The sequence below is a fragment of the Megalops cyprinoides genome, chromosome 21, assembly GCF_013368585.1.
Source record: "Megalops cyprinoides isolate fMegCyp1 chromosome 21, fMegCyp1.pri, whole genome shotgun sequence".
Taxonomy (NCBI): Eukaryota; Metazoa; Chordata; class Actinopteri; order Elopiformes; family Megalopidae; genus Megalops; species Megalops cyprinoides.
In genome coordinates this window covers 8506068-8528776 of record NC_050603.1, presented here as the reverse complement: position 1 = coordinate 8528776, position 22709 = coordinate 8506068, and the positions used below count along the sequence as shown (strand labels likewise).

Below are 22709 nucleotides of genomic sequence, written 5' to 3'. Positions count from 1 at the left end.
TTTTTTTATAGACATCGCAGCCCTACCCCATCCCCTACCCCCCACCCTTGGCCATCCCAATGGCTGTGAAACCCCCCCTCTCTCTCCTGCTGGCCGTGCTGGCATGGACCGGGTGCGTCCGGTCCTCCCCTGCCCTCCTTCTCCGCCCCCGAGAGCGGGAGAGAGACATAGGCTCCTCCAGCCACTTCAACATCGCGGTCATCTACTCTGGATCCTCGCTGCACACGGACGTGGCCGGGACGGGAGGCCGGGCGGGCTCGGGCTCCACGGGTGGCAGCAGGGTCACGTACCCCGGGGTGGATCTGGGGAGGATCTCCAGCGGCCTGGGGGAGAGCGTGGTGACCCAGTGGGGCTCCGCGAACGTGATCTGGCTGGCTGTCAACGAGAGCAGCCCCAGGAGCCTGCTGCTTCAGCTGTGTCAGCTTCTGGCCACCAGGCCCCTGCAGGGGTTGGTGTATGAGGAGGAGAAGCCCCCCCCGAGCGCCAGAGGCCCCTTGGCCCCCATGCTGGAGTTCGTCTCTGCTCAGACTGGGCTCCCCATCGTAGCAGTCGGAGGGGGTTCTGGACTGGGGAGGGAGCCACAGGTAATTTTTGGGATGTTTTTTTGGTCTGTCTCTGCTCCTCTGGGTTTTCTTGTGTCTGTCTCTATTCTTCTGGGTTTTCTTGTGTCTTTGTCTGTGTCTGTGTCAGTTCTTCTGGGTTTACCTCTGGGTTGAATGTAATGTAATGTAATATACTCTGGGAGTGTGTGAGTATATGTGTTTGTTTGTGTATGTGTGTGTGTGTGTGCGCAACTCAGTGAATCTGGTTCATGTGTGTGTGTGCAGTGTTTCAGCATATATATCTGAGACCTACTGTAGCTACTGAACTGCACTACTATGTATACAGTTGTGTAAATTTATATACACGCTTGTGCAAACTGGAGTATTTACTCCAGTTACTCTGGGGCAGTGTAGTTAAATATTACCTGCCCCCAGCACAGGTTTTTGCTTGCAAATCATATTTTAAGAAAAAGCATCGGTTTTTGCCCATGTTGCTCCATCTTGTAAATGAGCTCACTTTGTAGATTGATTAGCCTGCATGACCAACTGTCACGCGGAGTGCAGCCAATTCCTTATTTCCCACAGACTAATATCAAACCCTCATTCTCCATCCAACCGAGTGCAGGAGAGTGGCTCCATCTACCTGCAGTTCAGCACCTCCACGGCCCTCCAGCTGGAGGTGATTTTCGAAGTGCTGGAGCAGTACGACTGGACGGCCTTCTCGGTCGTGTCCACCCGTCACCACGGCTACCAGGACTTCCTGGCGATGGTGGAGGGCCTGACGGACGGCTCCTTCATCGGCTGGGAGAGGAAAAGTGTGGTCATACTGAACATGACGGACGACCCGGGCCTTGCGCGCACCAGGAGGATGTTGAAGGAGAACGAGGCACAGGTGAGTGGTAGAAAACAGCTGTCTCCCTGCAGGATCCTCACTTTGCCATCTCTATTAACTAAGGAAAATGTGACATTACAGATTTTGGTTAATCGCTGTAACTGTATAAGTTTGCATAATACTCAGAGAAATAGTAGTGAAGGATTAAAATATTTCATAAAATTAGCCCTCCTTCAGCAGCTCGTCTGGGTCTAGGAGTGCATGATCAAGTTCCTGTAAAGTCTTTTCCTCACTTTATTCTGTCCATTCAAGTGAGTACTGTGGCTTTATTGTCTTTCACAGTGTTACTCTGGTAAAGTCAATCAAAGTTTTTCTGTTAATGTTAATATCCATGTACCAAAGTAGTGTCCATTCCAGATGAAATTAATGAACGGTGCCACTGCAGTGTTAACAAGTTGAGGTGCCTTGACAATGGCTCTGTGATTTAAAGAAAATCTCTGTTAGTTCTAATCTCCCTAGTTAAACAATGTTTAATTTAAGGCATTCGGATTATAGCCTGTCACCTGCTGTTGTATCACTTAGGTGTGAAACGAATTGTCTGAAATAGTTTCACATTGGTTAAATGGCATCCTTTTCCTGTCCTACAGATATGGGGTGCAGTTTTTGTATTTAAGTACATTTCCCAACACATTAAAAAACTCCGCTCTGAATAGCACACTGTAATTGGTACGAGCACCCGGCTCACTGAAGGCAGATTGATTATTTTGTTGAAAAATGAGATGGCTAAAACCCAAATTAAAGAGGGATCGCAGCCAGAAATTTTTGCTTTGTGCATGCTCTGCATGTCTGGGCCAGTGCAAGGCTGCTCAATCACATCAGAACCCCACGCAGCCGAAGCTAAATGTCAGGAACGGTCAATAGCGTACAATTACAAATGCCCTTGTACCTTTTTTAATTCATTATTGAATAACATAAAAAAACCAGAAAACCCAGAAATGACCTATTTGGGATTTTAAAGCAATAAATCGTTATTGGGGAAATGAGCGGCGACTCTGGAACAGTTAGAAGGTGTTCCTTAAGCGGTTGCATTATCTTTTTTGATGGATTTATTGGCGGATCTCAAATGTAACTTACCTCCCTCTGTACGGCGAGCACGGCAGAGTACATTAATTCTTGCCCAGGATGCATTTGTTACAGTCAAATCCATCACTTCCAAAGAGGCCTTGCAATCAAATGCCTGAGGTTTGTGCTGGTTTCACGTTAGACCCATGTATTTGCATTCTGAGAGCAAAAATGGGGCGGCACTGGGGCGGCAATGTAGCATAGTGGTAAGGAGCAGGGCTTGTGACCGAAAGGTTGTTGGTTCATTTCCCTGCTAGGGCAATGCTGCTGTACCTGTGGGCAAGGTACTCAACCCAGAATTACCACAGTAAATATCCAGTTGTATAAATGGATAGCATGTAAAAATTGTAACCTATTTAAGTCGCTCTGGATAAGAGTATATGTTAAAATGACCCATAATGTAATAAAATAACATAAAATATTAGTGCTGGTGTATCGTGGGTGTATGTGAAAGTGCTGTTCTACTGTACCGTCTTCTGAAGCCCAGTCTGCCTCTGTCAAAGGTGTGCAGTCTGGCTGTCTGCTGTCTGGCCAGGTTCTCTGTGAGCCTGACATTCTCTCTTTTTCCATCCCTCTCCCTCTCTCCTGCCAGGTGCGTCTGCTGTACTGCTCCCAAGACGAGGCCGAGCAGATATTCAAGGCGGCCTGGGCGGCGGGTCAAGCCGGCCCGTCACACATGTGGTTCGCAGTGGGGCCCGCCCTGGCCGGCCTTGGGCTGGAAGGCCTGCCAAAAGCCCTCTTCACAGTGAGGCCTCAGGGCTGGCGGGATGAGCCTAGGAGAAGGATCGCCAAGGGGGTTTCAGTGTTGACTCACGGTGCTGTGGCCCTGAGGAAGGAGTACGGAGCGTCACGAGGGCCATACTTTGCCAACAACTGCCAGACGGACACCAACCACACGCAAAGGGTGCCTGACAGGATTAGGTAATGGACTACTTTACATTGGTGGCTTCACAGGATTCGTTGTTACTAGTTCAACCTGCTGGTAGACACATCAGTGTGCTTCTTGCAGGTGATATTGTGATATTGTTCTGTTTATGTTAGTGGGCTTTTAGTGAGAGCAAGAAGGTCTTGAGTCCAGTGTTGTGGAGAGAGTGAAAAGCAGATTTTAAGGAAAACAAGTCTGCAGCCACCTGCTGTTTAACATTCACTGTTACTGCGGCTTGTAATAATGTGTGATTTAATGCTTCCTGGATCTCGGAGCTGTGCCAGTCTGCTAATTGTGTAATCTCCCTCTCGCCTCTCTCTTGCGTTCTCAATACTCAGTGCTCAGTGCCGTGTGTGTAGCATGGCTATGTTTAAACTAGCCTTAGCTGCGCTTCAGAGTAGCTGTGTCATTGTAGCACTTACGTTATCTCCCACGCATAGTTCGGCCTTGGCTGTCCCATGCAAAACAATAATATGTTGAGAATACGTATTTTTAGTTCAGTGAATATGTTTATAGTAGGCGAACTACTGTTGTTTTGGTGTATTGCAAGTGTAATTTCCATCAATAGATTTTAATCATATTCGCAGTATATTCTTGGTCTGAGCAACATATTCCTCAGTATATTACAGTATATTTCCTTTTCATTTGGGGTATGTTGCCATGACAGCTCATTGCCTGACCTGATGCTGCGCTACATATTTTGAGGTGTACGCTGCCATTCAATGTTCATGGTGTTTGTGGTTGATTTTCTTCTGTGAAATCAATCCACTGTGCTCCTTATTCCTATAGAAATTAAACAGATGTGGCATTACCTTGGTGTCTCGCCGAGGAGCATTACCACAATGAACCATTCTGTGATTGACAAAAAGATTCAGCAACACTTGGCAGCATATCATGTCGTTCCTTCCTTGACTTTCAGATCAAAGGGATTGCCCACTTGTCTATCAAAACGCCACAGCCCGTCTCTTGCCTTAAGACTTAAGTAGGAGAATTCTATTTGATACCGCGCGGTACGGTATTTTTTCGTATGAACACACAATTTGCCTCACTGCTTACTGCAAATTCGCCGGTGCTACTGACACGGCTTCTTTGAAACTGTGAAATTTGGCTTCCTTGAAGTTAAAGAGATTTTCATGGCCAGACAGGGATGAATGAAAGCAGGATTGCTTGCCCTGTATTTCTTTGTGGCTGGCATGTCAGAGAGAGATTCCCTGCAGTGTAGAGCAGAGAGAGACAATGGGTGGAAGCACACAGAAATAGGCAATCGTTCTTCAATTATTCAAAAAATAACAGGGATGCGCTCCAACAATAATTTCTGTAATTTCTTTTGAAGCTTTTTTACTTCTTAAACACAGACACAAGCACAATAGGCTGTTTGATGTTTTATTTTGAATTGAGGAGCTGTCTGTGGCATGTGTGGTCCCAAGTGATGCTGGAATGGAGTTATGTCGGCACTGCGCTCACACAAAAATCTGGTTATAATTCGTATTGAGCAAACGATTTCTGTGCTATTAACTGTAATGCCATATTTCCAGCAAGCGAACCGCCTTCCCGGCCCTCTCCCTTTCAGGTATTTCAGCAACATAACATTGGGTGGACGAGATTACTCCTTCAACAGTGACGGCTACCTGGCCAACCCATCACTGGACGTCATATCCTACTCACCAGGAAGGGGGTGGGAGGAGGTAATATGATTTAAGTTCATTCACCCCAAATCAGTAACACACAACCCCATACTATAGAAGCTAAGGGTTTATGTCAATACCACCAGTACATCTGAATGCTGTCCCCCCCCATACCTGTATTGCACTGATCTTGCAGGTATTACACAACATCTAGGTTGCAGTTCACAGACCAGGAAATATTGTGATCTGGGTAAGATAGGTAAGAAACGACCATTTTTGATAATGCACTAAATGGCTGACCTTATCTCATAGCTTGCAAACCTGTATAAATGTCTTACAATATGTGATTGACAGAGCGGTTAATATAAATACTGGACAAATATATTCATGTGCAGAACTGCTGTCCGTACTAAATTTTAAACAATTCCAACCATACTCAGAAAATGTGTTTCTTTACTCATGCTTCAGGTAGTCAACTATAAATTTAGGCTTACGTATAATTATGCTGGCATTAGTTCTTTGGCCTTTATTTGAAAAAACTAACCATTTTTTGTCTATTTGTTAGTCACATGGCATTTTTATTTATTTAAGACTGGAATTTTGTTCAGATAAGGTAAGTTAAACTGCCTTGAATGATCTGATAGGCCAAAGCACTTGGGCAAAATGACTTTTGCATTTTTTCCCCATACTGTGTGGTTATACATTGTCGCCGTTACTACCGGGGGTAACTGGACATATTAAAATAATGGTTTTGCTGAAACTGATTTTTAATTTTATGGCTAGTCTATCTGCTGTAATTTTTCCAGCTGTGATTCCTGTATTTTTCACAAATACAGCTTTCCAGCTTAACACAGTGCAAACCATATTTAATATGGGCAAAGTGTACTGGCTGAGTTATGAGTTGTATTAAGTTTAAAACCGGTATCAGTATTTTATTTTGTTTATGCCGCATGGCTGGGAGAAATAACAAATTGACTGCTCTGACTTGTGTACAGTCACAAGACTTGCACGGAAAAGGGGGGATTATGCATTTTGATGCATTTCACAGTGAATTGCTAATGTTTCATTTTTTCCAGGGTAGCTGTTTCGATTATCTCATGCATGTGTATCTTCTCTATTTCTTTGAGCTTGACTCCTGTGATTAAATCCAAAGTTTTAGCATTGAATTTCCTGCATTATTTATTCTAACAAATGGGAATATGGGGCAAGGTGGTTCACATTAGTGTAAGTTACTTATCTGACAGAAAGATCACAGAGTTGTTTGGTTCAGAAGGGTTTATCTGATTGCAGACTCAGTGCTAAAATTATAATGGTATCTTTTGGATCTTCCTATCCTTTGGAAGATAATCTACCCATGTCTGTTCCCCATCTACCCGCAGTCGTTACGCGCATAGAATGCCTGCTACTTCCATAAGCTTGTACATTGAAAAAAAAAAACAGGTCCCATAATATGGTTTTCCACCAAGGCCTCATTAACTGCGGGGAAGGGGAGGTTAAAGGAATTTATAAGGGAATGTTTTAAACACATACTCCAGAATTTCGTCAGCACACAGAATTAGGTTAAGCCTGTTTGTAACAACAAACAAGACGTTGCATATTTGGGACATTGCATCGGTACTTTAATTTTAGTTAAAATAAAAAAGACACCCTGTAGAGTGGCAAAACTGTCACACAGTGGTGAGTTTTATAAAAAGCATAAAACATTTGCTCAGGTTATCCCGTCTATTATTTTTGCGTCTTTCATGTGAGCAGTATTTACTTATTCTCACAGAAACTCTCCCAAATGAGGCCTGCTCTCTCAGATTAAGTGGCAGAAAGTAAACTGTATTATTCATTAAATTTCTTCATGTGTCATTTTGTTTGAAGTAGATAGCCTGATTATTCGAAGATCAGGCTTGTGCACACCTTGTTATCACAAGCAGTAGTAGTTTTCCCTTCCTTTTAAATGTCCTTACCCGCTGCCTACGAACAGTTACTCTATTGACTGTTTGCTTCTAAATCTCATTTAATCATTAGGATAGTGTTCTCTATAAGGAGTGCTGAAGTCTCAGGGGAAGTCTTTAACGGTTTAGCCCACGTTATTTGGTGCTCTAGAGTGTGTGAGTGAGTCACTGCTTGACTGACCTCCTCCCCTTGTCCTCCCAGGTGGGCTGGTGGGAGAATAAGGTTCTGAAGCTGCGGTACCCGCCCTGGTCTCGGTACGGCTCGTTTCTGCAGCCCCCCGATGACGCCCAGCACCTGCGGGTGGTCACCCTCGAGGAGCGGCCCTTTGTCATCGTAGAGCCGGCGGACGCCGCTTCCGGAACCTGCATTCGCGACTCTGTTCCCTGCCGGCTACCCGTCAATACCAGGTGTGCGCGGGGTGGGGGTGGGGGGGGGGACAAACCTCGCCGAAGTGACGGCGCGACGATTTCTCTCTCTTTTCCTTTCTCTGTCTCACAATTTCTGCCTCTCCTTCTGTCCTTTCCCTGGTGTCCTTCCTCTTTTTTCCCCTCTCCTGTGTGTATCAGTGTGGCTCCCGAGGGCGTGGTGCCCATGAAACAGTGCTGTAAGGGATTCTGCATCGATGTCCTTAAACGATTGGCCAAAATAGTGGGCTTCACCTACGACCTTTACTTGGTTACCAACGGGAAGCATGGGAAGAATATTGACGGGGAGTGGAACGGCATGGTGGGAGAGGTCAGGGGTCACTGCCTATTTTAAATACAAAAGTTTATTTTAAACTATTGCTTTAGTCTTATTGGGGACACTTGATCCACCCATAAATGCCATTTAACATCACTCTCCATCACTCTGTCTTTGACAAAGCTGTATATGATCTGTGTCCAAGCAAACACATATCATGACATCCTGCAAGAGACACTACACATGTTACCATGTGTAAGCTATGGTCCTAACTGTATTTCTTCTCCCGCCCTCCAGGTCGTGTACAAGCGCGCTGACATGGCCATTGGCTCCCTGACCATTAATGAAGAAAGGTCAGAGGTCGTGGATTTCTCTGTCCCGTTTGTGGAGACAGGCATCAGCGTGATGGTTTCCCGCAGCAATGGCACTGTTTCGCCGTCCGCCTTCCTCGGTGAGCGAGAGAGAGAGAGAGAGAGAGAGAGAGAGAGAGAGAGAGAGAGAGAGAGAGAGAGAGAGAGAGAGAGAGAGAAAGAGAGAGCGCGAGAGAGAGAGAGAGAGAGAGAGAGAGAGAGAGAGAGAGAGGGAGAGGGAGAGGGAGAGAGAGGGAGAGGGAGAGGGAGAGGGAGAGAGAGAGAGAGAGGGAGAGAGAGAGAGAGAAAGAGGGCAGAGAGAGAGAGAGAGAGAGAGAGAGGGAGAGAGAGGGAGAGAGAGAGAGAGAGAGAGAGAGAGAGAGAGAGAGAGAGGGAGAGAGAGGGAGAGAGAGAGAGAGAGGGATCATTTCAGAAATTGGGTTCATGAAGTCTTCTCTCTGATGGTTCGCCTGTGGAAATTCATTTTCTATGAAAACCCACATACACACACGCACACGCACACACACACACACACACACACACACACACACACACACTGCAGCATGTTAACAATGGTGCTGTACTTTTAGACCGCTGTTCTGTTGAGCTGAAAACTGGACAACAATGTTGTATGTAAACAGTTCTGTCAGCTGTCAAATTGATTGGCAATTCACTGATCAAAATCTGTCTTAATAAGTTGCCTTGGCAACACTTGCCTTGAAGACTCTGATGAAAGGAAAGTATAGACAAAATGAATATGACGTGTCATGACTCCTCCTTCATTCTTCTTTTGTCTTGATACTTCACACTTCAATCTCCCTTAAATCTTAGTCTCATTACACTGGTTACCAGCTGATGTTTGACTTGAGTTTAAGTGTTATTGCTTGTTTCTAACACATCAGAGTACATGGTGTATCCCACAAGGTATATCCCTGAGGTGCTGGTATCTTGTCTTGAACATCCAAATCTTACACTGTGAGATAAGTTGATATTTCGTCCACACAGCCCCTTTGAAGATGAAGTGTGACCTTGTTTTCTCACGCCCATATATAACGGAATGCCCTCCCAGAAAACAGCAAGCCTGCCAGGCTGAGCGTCTGCATTAATTTTTAATTTTTAATTTAGTCTTTGCTGGAAAGCAAAAAAAGGACCGCATAAGTAAAGTTGGTTATGATTATACTTTTTCTGTTTCTGGATTATCAATAACGATGTCAGATTTGACTGAATAACATTTTTTCTAGCGCTCACATACGGTACAGCATGTTGGAATACTTTTTTCCCCCACTTCTAATGATTCTGACATTTCAGAGCCCTACAGCCCGGCAGTCTGGGTGATGATGTTTGTGATGTGTCTGACCGTTGTCGCGGTGACTGTCTTCATCTTCGAGTTCTTCAGCCCCGTCGGATACAACCGCAGCCTGCAGAGTGGAAAGAGTGAGGGTGACATCATCATTGCTCCCATTTATGATATTTATAACATCACTGCTATGGAGAGATGAAGAGATGAGTGCTGATATTGGTAGGCTTGTGCACAGTCTCTTGAGAAGAAGGAATTTGTTAGAACATACTATAAAATGCTATGTAAGAAATGCGCATTTAATAATTTTTGCCACTGTCATAAATAGGATGATATTCATATATTGCAGAATATGGTGGAAGATATGAATATATGAATTGGGTATTATATATGATATTGTCATAGATGGATACATGGTATAATATGGTACATTTTTTTACATGGTATAACAGGAAGTATATTTTATCACATATTTAAAAATGAACTGCATTTACTGAAGATTTTAAATTTCACCATGTGTTGATAGATTACATTGTCATGAGGGATAGCATTCTTGACACTTAAATGTTTTCCCACATGTCATAAAGAGGCTGCAATTTTACCAAAATACTAAAAAATTTAGTGCTGTTGTGCCAGTGTGTCTCCTTTTTCTCTGGTGGCAAGTGGAGGCTGTAGCTTTGGAAAATGCGGCTTCTCTCTGCTCACATTCCCTTTATCTCAGAGGCTGGAGGCTCCAAGTTCACTATTGGGAAGTCTATCTGGCTACTGTGGGCTCTGGTCTTCAACAACTCCGTCCCTGTGGAGAACCCCAGAGGAACTACCAGCAAGATCATGGTCCTGGTCTGGGCCTTCTTCGCCGTCATCTTCCTGGCCAGCTACACAGCCAACCTGGCCGCTTTCATGATCCAAGAGGAGTACATCGACACCGTCTCCGGGCTCAGTGACAAAAAGGTGACGTCAGCGTCAAGCAATTAAATATGCTGCTGTGAGTGACAGGTGTCTCGGCACTCAACTTTGAATCGTGGAAGGCAAGGTGTTGGGAGCTCAGGTCATCAGGTCAGGTGAAATGTTCTGGAGAAGCTGTCGTCGGGGGTGTTGGTGGGCACATGTAGCGCTCTCTAAACTGAAGTTCTTTTGTCCTGTGCGTCCTCAGTTCCAGCAGCCCACAGAGCAGTACCCCCCTCTCAAATTTGGTACGGTCCCCAATGGCAGCACAGAGGAGAACATACGGAGCAATTACCCTGCCATGCACCAGTACATGGTCAAGTACAACCAGAGAGGGGTGGAGGAGGCTATCGCTAATCTCAAGACCGGGTCAGTGTCCAGACTGGGCCGTTCATCTGTTATGGTCTCTGATACAGTTTCCGTTAGTTTAAATGTTAATGAGCATGACAAGCATCTCTGTTTGTCTGCTCTTCCCTCCCTTAAACACCGGAACATATTAAGTATGTGTTTGTGCGTTCTATTTTATAACCGTCAGAGCCTGTTTTCTGTTCTTTAAACCCATACTGCACTGTGCCCCTTGCACACCACCTCTGTTTGACTGTACTGTAATCCGAATATTGCCCTTTGCAGCAAGCTGGACGCGTTCATCTACGACGCAGCCGTGGTGAACTACATGGCCAGGAAGGACGAGGGCTGTAAAGTGATGACCATCGGCTCGGGGAAGGTCTTCGCCACCACGGGCTACGGCATCGCCCTGCACAAAAACTCCCGCTGGAAGAGGCCCCTGGACCTCGCCTTGCTTCAGCTGGTGGGAGACGGTGAGAGGGAGGCGGGGAAAGAGGGACTGCGAGGCGGAGAGGGGTGAGGACAGGGGGCACAGCACAGTGAAGTGGTGTTTGAAATTGAGCTGGATTTAATTGCGTTCCTCTTTTCCCACTTGAACGCTGGGGTATAAAGTTTGTCTGGGGCCACTTTGCTTAAAAGGGGCTGCGCGGTGATTGATTGGCTTAAGTGAATGGACTGCCAGTGAAAGTGAAAGCTGGGAGCAGCTTATTATAAATGATCCGAGTGTCACGGTTTAATGAAGTGTGATTTTTTTTTTTTCCCCCTCTACATTCGGCCATCTCACTGATTAAAGTATGGATTTTATAAGGGAGATTTTTGCATGAAAGTACACAGATACATTAGTGGTTGCCTGATAGCTGTGACTTGATGGTCATACAAGTGTAAATCAGTTCAACTAGGAAACTCTAGAAATAATAATAAAAAAAACCATGTTATTGATATTGGTCGTATTGATTTTGCAAGGGCCTCAGGGGTGTTCTGCCCTTGAATCTTCCAAGTGGTAGCTAGAGCAGGTGGCAGCTGCTGCCAGCCTCCCTGTCGAGGGGGGGGGGGGCTGTGTCACTGGTGGAAACAGGAGGGAGGGGGGAGGGAGCGGGCGAAAAAAACAGCAGCCATCCTAACTCTGACTAAACCGGGACCGGTGCCATGTGTCAATGTTCACCGGATGATTGACAGATGAGTGCCAACCCCCCGACGCCGGAACGACAGGGAGTTATCTCTTGTGGATCTCTCTTTTGCACTCCCATTTTAGGCTCCGTTTGCTGTGAGTTTAGTCTTAGATCTTAGATCGGCTGCAGCTGTGTGTGAAGTACGAAGCCCCTTGCTGCTTGCGCTCAATGTTTCAATGTGAACCACTGAAATATGGATGGTGCAGTTACTGTATTTGATTCTTATTTTATTAAATAATAACATTCCTGAATTCAAAGGTTGAGGAAGACCTTTAAATTATAAATGAAGTATTAGTACAAACAGGGGCACACTGAAACATACCAGTACATTATGTGCATGTCTTTTAGCGAACAAGTTATCTCTGTGGGTGTTAAGGATTATGTTTTATATTTGAAATTTAAGTGCCACATCATTGTAACAGATGCTGGACAGATGGCCATTCTCTCAATAATTGTTAATGATCAAAGTGATCTTTCTCTCTCCCCTCTCTATGTTTCTCTCTCTTCCCTCCTCCTCTGACTGTCACCTGTGCCTCTCATTTTGAAGTGAGGAGAGCCTCAGCTGCCTGCCCTTGCATCTAGCACCTGATTTTTGTTCATCCTTTCATTCTTTCTCTCTGTCACACTGTGAGAATGACAAGCTCACAAAATCTGTCTGCCTCTTCCCTTCAGATCATGCAGGCTCTATGCTCCTCTTCTCCTCCGTTCTAATCCTCTCCTCCGCTGCCTGTCTGTCTCAGATGAGGTGGACATGCTGGAGCGTCTCTGGCTCTCGGGAATCTGCCACAATGACAAAATCGAGGTGATGAGCTCCAAGCTGGACATCGACAACATGGCGGGGGTGTTCTACATGCTGCTGGTGGCCATGGGCCTGAGCCTGCTGGTGTTCGCCTGGGAGCACCTGGTCTACTGGAGGCTAAGGCACTGCCTGGGCCACTCCGGCAGGCTGGACTTCCTCCTAGCTCTCAGCAGGGTGAGTATATGCCTGAGCATTACAGCATGTGTTCACAGTGTGATTCCTCTGAAGTCTCAGCTATTTGTTTAGATTGAACCCGCAGGTACATAGACTTAAGTTTGGTTTTATACTTTGAATTTTAAATGACGCAACGCGAAATCGCTGTACCAGATACCCTATTAGTGCTTATGTTGATTTTACCTAACACTGGGATTTGAAAGCTGAATCAGTCATTTTTATTTACTAGCTGTTTAACTAATTAAATATTTATTACGTACACACCTGGCATTAGCCAACTAATGTTGATATTTGCGTGCTGCTGATTGATTGGGTTCAAAGCCTGGTCCCAATAGCTGTTTATGCAATGTTGGTTCACTGTTGGGTTTATAATGAGAAATCACCGCACCACTGAACATAACCTCTCATAAATTCTTATAATTCTGAAATGCTATAATTCATACAAAACAATTCAATACCACTTTTTGATTTAAAACAGGGAGTGCAGATGCTGTGCAAACTGCTTAGCAAGAAGAAGAATGTGAATTTAGTTCTCATGCTTTTGTGTTGCAAAAGCTTGAGAGCTAAATTAAGCCCACATTAAAAACGACTACCTGTATGCTATGGCTATGTAGCGGTTTATACTGTAGCTACATACATTTTCTGAGATAGATGTATATGTAAAACTCTAGTGTAGCTGTAATATTGTCAGAAAGGACACCATGGAATGGGTGAGAACAAACAACACAACAATTTGGATGACTTTTGATAGATGAACGGCTGGATAATCCTTTTGTAATGTTGACCGAAGCCTGCTGTATCATTTCCATCCTTGTTTGACTGTGACTGATTCAGCATTAACCATGCGGTTCAACAACCATGCCCCTCTGCTGGTTGTAACAGGGCAGGCATTAAATGGTTAGGCTGCCCTTGTATTCAAGAAAATACCATGCAGGTGACCCTTGCCATATGCTGATTTGCAGTTTGCCCCAGGCAGCACTGCTCTGGCTTCACCCTCTGTTCCCCGGTTCTCATATTCATGTCACGTACTGTATTACACACGTTTGTAGGACTTTAACATAAATGTACATATCAATAACTTGTGTGTTTCCTTACTGCATTAAATTTATACATTACAGAAGTGGTTGTTTTGTGTGGAAAGTAAATACGCTTTGCGCGAAAGTCTTTACTGTTTATACGTTTGTAAATTTTGCTGTTTGCAGAGCTGTCTGGAATGTATTCACTACAAATGACAAGAGTCTCTGAAAGTAATATAAAGCAAGATTCAGGTTGAGGGCTATCTCTGGTCTGTTAACTGAAGCTGGAGGAGTATTCTAGCAGGAGGGTCACAATGAAATACTGTAACCTTGAGTATGAACTTCTCTCTGTTTTCATACAGGGCATGTACAGTTGCTGCAGCATAGAAGATGAAACGGTCATGGAGGGCAGCAAGACCACCCTTCCCACCTATCACCACCCTTCCACAGTGCCCCCTCCTCCACCGCCCCATGTGGTCACTGCCGCCGTCCCCATACCAGCAATCGCCATGACGCAACCACAGCAACAACAGCAGCAGCAGCAACAGCAGCAGCAACAGCAGCAGCAGGCGCAACAGCAGAAGACGTACCGCACCCCGTTGCCGGGGTCCCCCCCGACTGGCGCCCATTCTGGGATGGCCCTCGGGCCGTCGGATAGTCCCATGCTGGGTGCCCCTCTCCCCTGCTCCACTTTCCTGCCCCGCCCTGACCGGAGGCTGGCAGTGGTGGACCGCTGGAGGCTCCCGAAGACAGTGACCGCCAAACCGGTCGACGTTGTAGGCGGGACGTCCGACATGGGACTGTTTCCGCAGAGGGTGGCTCCGAATTGGGCGGGCGGTGATGGTAGGGGTGCAGGTGGTGGCAAGATGGATGAGTACAAGCGGTACTACGGTCCGATCGATCCGGAAGGCTTAGGAGCTTGTGTGGACCCACAAATGAGTGGTACCCAGACCCCCAAAACTGTCCAAAGAGGCCAGCCTCAGCCTCCTCCAGCTGGCATGGCGTCTTACCAGGACAAGAATATTGACCATGGGGTGGGGAAGATGAAGGGGATGGTTGGTGGTGGAGGAGGTCAGAGGAAGGGGACTAAGTCTTTTGGGAACCCCTGGCTACCCCCTAAAAGTCAGGCCCCTGTCCCCCTGCCTCCTCTTCCTCCCTTCCCCGAACCCTCTCCCCCTCTCCCCTCTTCTTTTTGGAGAAAATGTCGCCCAAAAAAAACAAAAGATACAGGGGGGCCTTTGTATGAGAATATTCTTCCTTTGGGGAGACGAGGAAGGAGGGGTAGCCTGAGGGCTGGAGGTGGCAGGAAGGGCCGGCCCCCACCCCCCCTGCCATTTCCAGAGTCTGTCTCCCTTTCCCCCGCCAACTCTCCCCCCTCCCCTTCTCTCTCCCTCCCTTACAATTCCACCTCCAACTCCTCTTCCACCACCTCCTCTTCCTCCTCATCCTCCGCCTCTTCCTCCCGCTCCACCTCCCCCTCCTTCTCCACCTCATCCTCCACCTCCTCCACGACCTCACGGAGCTCCAGGGACAGAGAGTGCGGAGCCGAGGGAGAGGAGGACGAAGAGCTGACGGAAGAGTCGAGCCTGCTTTTGGGGCGGGACCGGGAGAGGTCGCTTGTTTCGCATCACTCGCACAGCCACGGCCCCCCGCCTCCACCCATACCCCCCCGAAAGCCCCGCCTGCAGAGGGGGGGAGAGCGAGAGCAGAGGAGAGAGAGAGTCAGAGGGCAGCTGGCCCAGCTGCAGGAGTGGTGGGCGGAGTGGGGGGAGAGAGAGAGGGTGAGAGCCGGAGGCGGCGGAGACAGAGCGGAGAGACAAACCCAGAAGAAGCGACAGAAGGAAAAAGAGAAGGAGAAAAAGAAGAAAAGCCGGAAGAGGAAGAAGAGAGAGGAGCGCGAGAGGGAGAGGGAGAGGAAGCGGCGGAAGGCGAAAAAGAAGAGGAAAGCGATGAAATCGAAGAGGAGGAAGTCCAAAGATGGAGATACCGGGGTGGAGAGGGAGGCTGAGGGTGACGGTGAGAGGGACCAAGTAACTTTACAGGATGAATACTCCTACTCTGTCCGGTACCGTAATGCTTTTGGGGAGAAGAGCGGAAGGGGGAATAGGGACTCTGTTTGGGAGGGAAAGAGGGATGGAGGGAGGCGAGAAGAAGAAGAGAGGGGGGAAGAAAGGGATGGAAAGGAAAGTGGAGCCCGCCATAGCAGGGATAGGCATTCCAAAAGCTCACTGAGCCCATCCTATTCAAAATATAGAGCATTCTGCAAACGCTACCCCAACTTAAACAAGCTCCCGTCTTCAGCTAAGTTTTGGATGAGTGGAAGCAGAAGCAGGAGCCCGAATGGTGATGCCCTCCCGTCCTCCTCAAAGCACTGGAGGGACAGAGGAGGAGGAAGGGAGGAAGGGGGAAGAAGGGGCGAGAGACGGCCCTTATTGTTGCACCACGACAGAGACATAGGCCACTCCAGAGAAGACCTGTCCTTCCGCGAGTCGGACTCCGAGGACGACGAGGATGAGCGAAAGATGCGAGAAGACAGGAAGAGAGAGGATGAAGGGAGGAGGAGATGTGAGGGGAGGGGGGCAGAATCGGAGAGGGAAAGGGGTAGAGCGGTGGAGAGTTACTCTGATGAGGGGTCATCGGGGGAGTTCGGAAGGTTTGAAAGGTACTGGGAAGGCAGCATAGGCAGAGACAGTGGGGGTATTGGGGGAGGGGGTTGGTTTTTCGGTACCTATCCTGCCAGAGAGAAAGGGGGCAGTGTGAACAGTAGGGATGATTCTGTTTTAGGACGAGGAGATGGGTGCGTAGCTGGGGGAGGAGGCTGGGGTTTGGGCGGGGGAACAGGGTGGGGATCAGGGGGGTTGGGGACAGAGCAATGGCCTCCCCCACCTGCAGTCCCCCGAAGGTACTGGTCTGTGGATAAGCTACCTATACATGATGATAAGGGGAAAGGAGGAGGGAAGGGGAAACACAGGGGTGGGGACAGGCATAAGGGTGAGAAGGGGGCATGCTCCTGTCAGTACCCCCACGGCCACACACCCACGCACTCCAAAAAGGGCGGGAACCCCTCTCACGACCAGGAAGAACTGTTGCCTCACTGCCACAGCTTTAGCGGCAGTTCCAGGCCCAAACCTCCAGCCCCGAAGCCCGAGCAGAAGCAATCCAAATTCGGCAGCCAGTCCAACCTCAGTGCGCAGCAAGCCCAACTCAGCAACCACGCCCGCCAGCCCTCCCCCCCACAGGCAGTCATCCCCGCTCTCCCCCCTCCTGCACTCCCTGGACCCTCCTCTGCCTCCCTCCACAACCACCCGCCCGCATCTTCCTCCTCCGTCGTCTCGTCGGCGCCGAGCGCCCGCCCGTCTTCCTCGACGGCCGCCGCCAGCGCTAAGCTCCAGTACCAGAGACTGCGCTCAGTACCACACCCACGGCGGTTCTACTCCCCTCACCTGCCCCTGAAGACCAAAAGCCTGTGCTCCCGAAGAGGCTCCGCCTACTTCTCCAGTCTGGAGAGCGAGGTATGAGGGAATGAGACAGAGGGGGGAGAAAGAACTGGGAAACGCATTCATACACTCCCGTCTGTCAAGAGTAACTGAATGTGCCGATTCGGAACGCGTAACGGAATTTTTTTGTCATCTGTCTCATCATCCAATCAGAATAATGAATTGTGACTTTTCTTCTTCTCCCATTGGATCTGTGGCTGTGTTTTGTGGAAAAAAGAAAACCCCAAACCTATATCTTTTTGCTTTGACACTCTCTTTACTACAGTTAGACGTGTGAACATTGTGCGCATGATGTCTCACTTTATGTTAAAGAAACTCAGAAGATTATAGCGAGCAAAATTCTTGTGGTCATTTTTCATTTGTTTCTCTTTTTAGTGTTTAAGTCCTACTTCCCTTTGTGCCATTTCTCTTATTGTATCTTTATATGTCCGAAGCACTGTGTTTGTATTTTAAAAACAGGGTAAGTAAACAGTGACTGATGTTTAGTGCAGTAGAGTACCATGCTTTCTTTAGACTTAATAATTATTAATTAATTAGTGTATCTGTTTACATAATATCATTGCACCCCTTCCCTTCTCAATCCATTCTTGAGCAATAATTTATTTAGCATTTACTGCATAAATATACAGTACATATATATTTTTTATTCAAATTTGTATTTTTAATATGCATCTCTTTATTTATTTATCCACCAATGTATTGACTATTAATGATTTATTGATCACAGCACTGTGCCATACTATGCTTCTTATTATATTATATAATATTGTACCTGAGAGGAGATATATTGATTGCCATGTTTACTTTCTAGTAGATGTAACATTAGGATCAGATTTGTAGTTAAATATAGTATTGACACATTGTATTATAGCAAAAGAGACACTGTTAGAATGTAGCATTTTGGAACCATGTGAAATACCATTGGGAAGCCCTGGGTTAATTTTTCATGTGTATTAACACCATTTACACTGTGATTATGATATGGTATGGTATGTCTAGTGGAAGTTACATGGGGGATTGCTTATTAACATCAAAATGTAGCAATCAGTGTTTGACTGTGAAGACATTAGTGCCTGTTATAAAACACAACAAATGTCTCACTTCTCCAACACCGACAGTACCTGTGTCTACAGTAATTTTTGCATTTTTGCTTTAAAAAATATATAAATGAAACAATCATTTGATTCGTCAGAACCTTTACGTCAAACCAGTGTAAGCGCACATCAAATTTTCCACTTAAAGTAAGTCAATCGCTTGGGAGGATCCAATTGCATGGAGAGAACAGGGATGCACTTTATCATGTCGAGGCAATATGGCGCAAAAGAAAGGGCAAGATGAAAGGGTACTGCCCAGCTGTGCCTAGTACCACATGGTCATTGCTCTGCAGTGACATCTGTGAAACGCCACAGTACCAAAAAAGGTTTTAAAAAGCTGAAAGGAGGTCCCAACCAAGAAATGTTTATGTTTCAAACAGCAAAAAGGCCAAGTTGCTGTTTGGTGAATGTAATTATTGTAAATCCATTGATGGTATGAAAATGAAAAGGATTACTTTGTCATATTTGAATTTTTTTGTGCTGCTCAAAACATCCACATTTGAAAGTTGTACTTCAGAGTGAATTTAAGGGCTTTGAGCTGTGTGGCATGGCCTGAGAATCTGTGTTAGACCAAGATATCGAGCTCTGTGTGCTTTTATATTGAAAATTCAGTTTCTGCCAGAGAACAGTGCATTGCTGGTATGTTTTAACGCTGAAGCCACTTACTTTCTGAAGTTAATGACTAGAACGCCGTGGGCAAATCGGAGCAAAATGCAGAGCGCGTAGCCTGCCTGATTAACAGTCTCTGGCTTAGCACTGCATTTCCTCTGAGGCTGAGGCATTTGTGCTTTGGAGCAAAACCGTGTCAGCGTTTGTTGGCATCCTCAACAGTTTAACTCAGTTCGAAGCCTAAGTCAACTAGTGTAACCTCCCAGTGGCAAAAAGGAATTAGGTGCTTGCCTGCTGTTTTGAGCAGAGGACAACAAATCGGTGGTTTAAAATTTTTTTCTTTTTTTTTTCCTTCTCTCTCCTCTTTCCTAGCTCCTCTACGGTACTGAAAATGTTTTCAAAATAATGTGAATTTTTTTGTCAAGACTCCTCATTAACTGTAGCAGCTTCTGCTTGTTAAGAGCAAGGGTCTTTGTGGAAAATTTCATCTTTTTGAAGCTTCAGCTTTCCCCATTCCCCATTTCCCCTTTGCAGTTACACGGACACGTTGCTGAAGCAACTATTTGAAATTTGAAATTGTGCATTGTTATATGAAAAGCATACCAGAGCCACGCAGGCACCTACACCATGACATGGAGAAAAGGAACATCGATTAACTACACCTTTGCCCTAGGGAAGTGCTGTTTTGCTGCCTTTAAGGCATGCTTTTTTGGGTGTACCCAAGCAGCAACATGCATTCCCAGCCTGTGTTTCATTTGCCATTTAATTAAATATAGAATTATGTAAATGAAGATGACATCAATGGTTCTATTCCTTGTTAATTATAATACACATTTTTCAAACTTGATTCAAAATAAACGATGTTTGAGGGAATTGGAGATGTGCCAAAAGAAAAAAAGGTTAGTGCTTTACTCGGTTAAGCATTTTTGTATGAAAATGTGAAACCTATGTAGATGTCACATGATGTCACATCTCAGTACTGAACTAAAGCTTTTCCCTTCTGTCTGCCGTTGTAGTTTATATTTTTCAGCTGTTATGCTGTAGATGGGAAGTGTAATATTTTGGACTTTAGCAACAATTTAGCTTTCTCTTAATGCACTTTGCTGATGTGTACATTGCTTCAACTTATCATGTTTGAACACAAAGAATAACATTCAAATTTAAGATCATTCTCATCCTGCTCAAGTCAACATCTGTGATATTAAGGAGAGGAAGTAAATAAACATACAGGGTATTTTAAATACTTTAATACAGTTCACTGTAGATAAATTAAAAGGAGAATTAAGTTTGGTTAAAAAATTCAGTTGGAATTCTGTTGGAATTCTGTTAGAACGGCCTCATTGTAACAGTACCTACGCTAGATGTATCCACAGTGTTTTGTGTTATGAATTTTTATTTGTGCCGCAAAATGGTAGCTGTAAAGGAAGGAAGCAGTAAAGGAAGGCGCCCATTTGGCGTTGCCTTTTCGATTTTGCTATGCTGACATGTAAACGAGCACTGTAAATCTTTCAAGCCCTCTCCTGATGTCACTGTTAAGTATGCTTTTTCTCACCCCTCCTATATTTAGATTTCTCAGCTGTGCTACTCGTAACCGTATCTGTTTCGATTATCTGTAAAAATGTAAATGATCTGTCAGCCTATCTGTAGTTTAATCTGTATTTTCATAAGTTTATCTCCTGTGTGTTATTATCTATGCCTCGGCCTCTCCATCGCTGTTTCTCCTTCTTTTTCTCTTCTGGCAAAAAAAAAAAAAAAAAAAGAGACCAGTCGATACTGTGTTCTTTCTCCTTGACCGACCATTGAGGATGATCGATGTAGCAACGCAACTAATAATGTGAACGGTGTACCTAATGACCATGCCACTGTCGCCACGAGACGGGACCGCCCCCCCCCCCCCTCGCTGCGGCGTACTCCCCAGAACCACACGGAGCGCTGGAACCCTCGCGTGGCGCCTTTTCTGCGGACGGCGTCGCGTTGCACAGCACACTACGAACTGAGGAATGGCGTGCTGCGGCCTGCCGCTGTACTCTTCCGAAAAAAAAAAAAAAACGGCACCACGTGGCGTCTCCCCCCGGCCTCTGCCGGGCGGCGTTTTGACAGTGGCGTGCTCGACAGTGCTGTATCATACCGAAGACATTGTGCTAATCTGTACTAAACACTGCTATGTTCTATCGTGCAATAGTGTGCGGCACTATACATTGTAATGAACAATATGGTTGCAGAGCAGCAGTTTTGTAATGAGATTGCACTGTATTATGTAGGGTATGGAGCATTGCTGTGCTGGACTGGAGGAAACCTGGCTGTGCTGTGCTGTATTGCAGTGTGCCACTGGGCTGCGGGTCACAGTACTGTTCAGCAAACAGATCTGAATAAAGGTTTTAGTAAGAATATGCTTCTCATTATGGGGTGTTGGAATCATTGAGCGGCCTTCTGAAGGTTACTGGGGTGCATACGTGTTGGTGTGTGTGTGTGCGTGTGTGTGTTTGTGTGTGCATGCGTGTGTGTGTGTGTTTGTGTATGCATGTGTGTGAGTGCGTGTGTGTGTGTGTGTGTGTGTGTGTGCGCATCTGTGTATATGCATATGTGTTTGCATGTCTGTGTTTGCGTGCACTTGAGTGTATATAGTCCCATGTGTATATATCAATGCAAACTGTTACAGACCCAATGCATGTGTTTGTGTGTGAGCATGTGTTTGTGTGTGCAGGCGTTGGCTGTGGGTTTGGGCTTTCACAACACACGTTATCAAAATCAGCAAGAACTTTGTCCGGTTTACTAACTGGTATCCCTGCAGAGCAATGAAAGATTTATGTCCTCTGATTTGATTATGTCAGAAATTACCAGTGGCTCCTCCAAACAGACCTGTGTTTTATATGTGATGCTGCAAGTCTTCTAACCTTGTCCCATCATGGTAAAATCCAACCACGTCTGCATGTGTTGGAATAATTAGGGAATTGTTGAATGTTAATCTAGCTGTGGGAAATAAAGGGCAGCCACGACAGATAGGCTAATGCACTTACTCTCTGTGCTAGCTGAGCGCATTCACTCTGTGACACTAATCTGCCCAGCTGTGACCAGGAATGCACAGACGACCTTGTCAATAGACTGATAACCCGAATTTCCGAAATCAGCACAGGCAGCTGCTAATGCCAGGCTTCTTAAACCGATGGTGCTTTGTATGACTGGCATGAAAGCTGCTATACTGCTATCCTTTTTTTTTTCCTGTGGTGGCACTGAAGGGCAACTGTGGCCCTCGCCATCTGTACAGCGTTACAAAAAGATACACATAGCTTGCTGAGCTTAAGGCCCAGTTGCTTAATTAGTGTTGCTCTGGTGCTAGTGGGTGATTTCACCTTCTGTAGTGAAGTCTCACATGCTCTCCCATGCTACTCAGCTCTGCTACATAAGCGCTAATCTAGTCTAATAAATTCACATACTGTTTTTTTTCTTTTTTTTTTTTTTTGCGACAAAGATGTGCTCGTTCTCCTGCAGCCTGAGAAGCTTGGCGGTATACACAAGGGGAACTGTCAGCACCATATGTGAACTGAAAGTGCACCTCAAACTGCACAGACAGCACATTAATAATTTCAATAATTATGAAATAATAATAGCTCAAACAGCTTAATGCTAATGAAGTTATCATGTTCACTAATTATCCTATATTGCAGGTAACCACCTTTGGAAAGTGGAGGCATACCGTGAGCGCAAAACAAGATTATGAACTCAAATCCGACATCAAGCAGTCC

The 22709-nt window shown here is 45.9% G+C and overlaps 1 protein-coding gene across 1 annotated transcript; it reads left to right on the top strand.

Annotated features, from left to right (window-relative positions):
• Positions 1-59: 59 nt before the first annotated feature.
• On the top strand, positions 60-17284 carry LOC118769112 (glutamate receptor ionotropic, NMDA 2D-like). Its single transcript, XM_036516127.1, has 14 exons — positions 60-584; positions 1168-1434; positions 3089-3417; positions 4992-5106; positions 7192-7397; positions 7557-7725; positions 7969-8122; positions 9330-9455; positions 10040-10269; positions 10472-10632; positions 10894-11081; positions 12518-12750; positions 14129-14728; positions 14843-17284. The coding sequence occupies exons 1-14, from the start codon at positions 60-62 to the stop codon at positions 17282-17284; spliced, it is 5745 nt and encodes a 1914-aa protein (XP_036372020.1).
• The last annotated feature ends 5425 nt before the right edge of the window (positions 17285-22709 follow it).

What these genes read in the sequence shown, in the direction of transcription:
- LOC118769112 (XM_036516127.1), top strand. Translation starts at nt 60, where the DNA reads ATGGCTGTGAAACCCCCCCTCTCTCTCCTGCTGGCCGTGCTGGCATGG. An exon ending in GACTGGGGAGGGAGCCACAG is followed by an intron (nt 585 to 1,167) that starts GTAATTTTTGGG and finishes AACCGAGTGCAG; the next exon opens with GAGAGTGGCTCCATCTACCT. An exon ending in ATCGCTAATCTCAAGACCGG is followed by an intron (nt 10,633 to 10,893) that starts GTCAGTGTCCAG and finishes TGCCCTTTGCAG; the next exon opens with CAAGCTGGACGCGTTCATCT.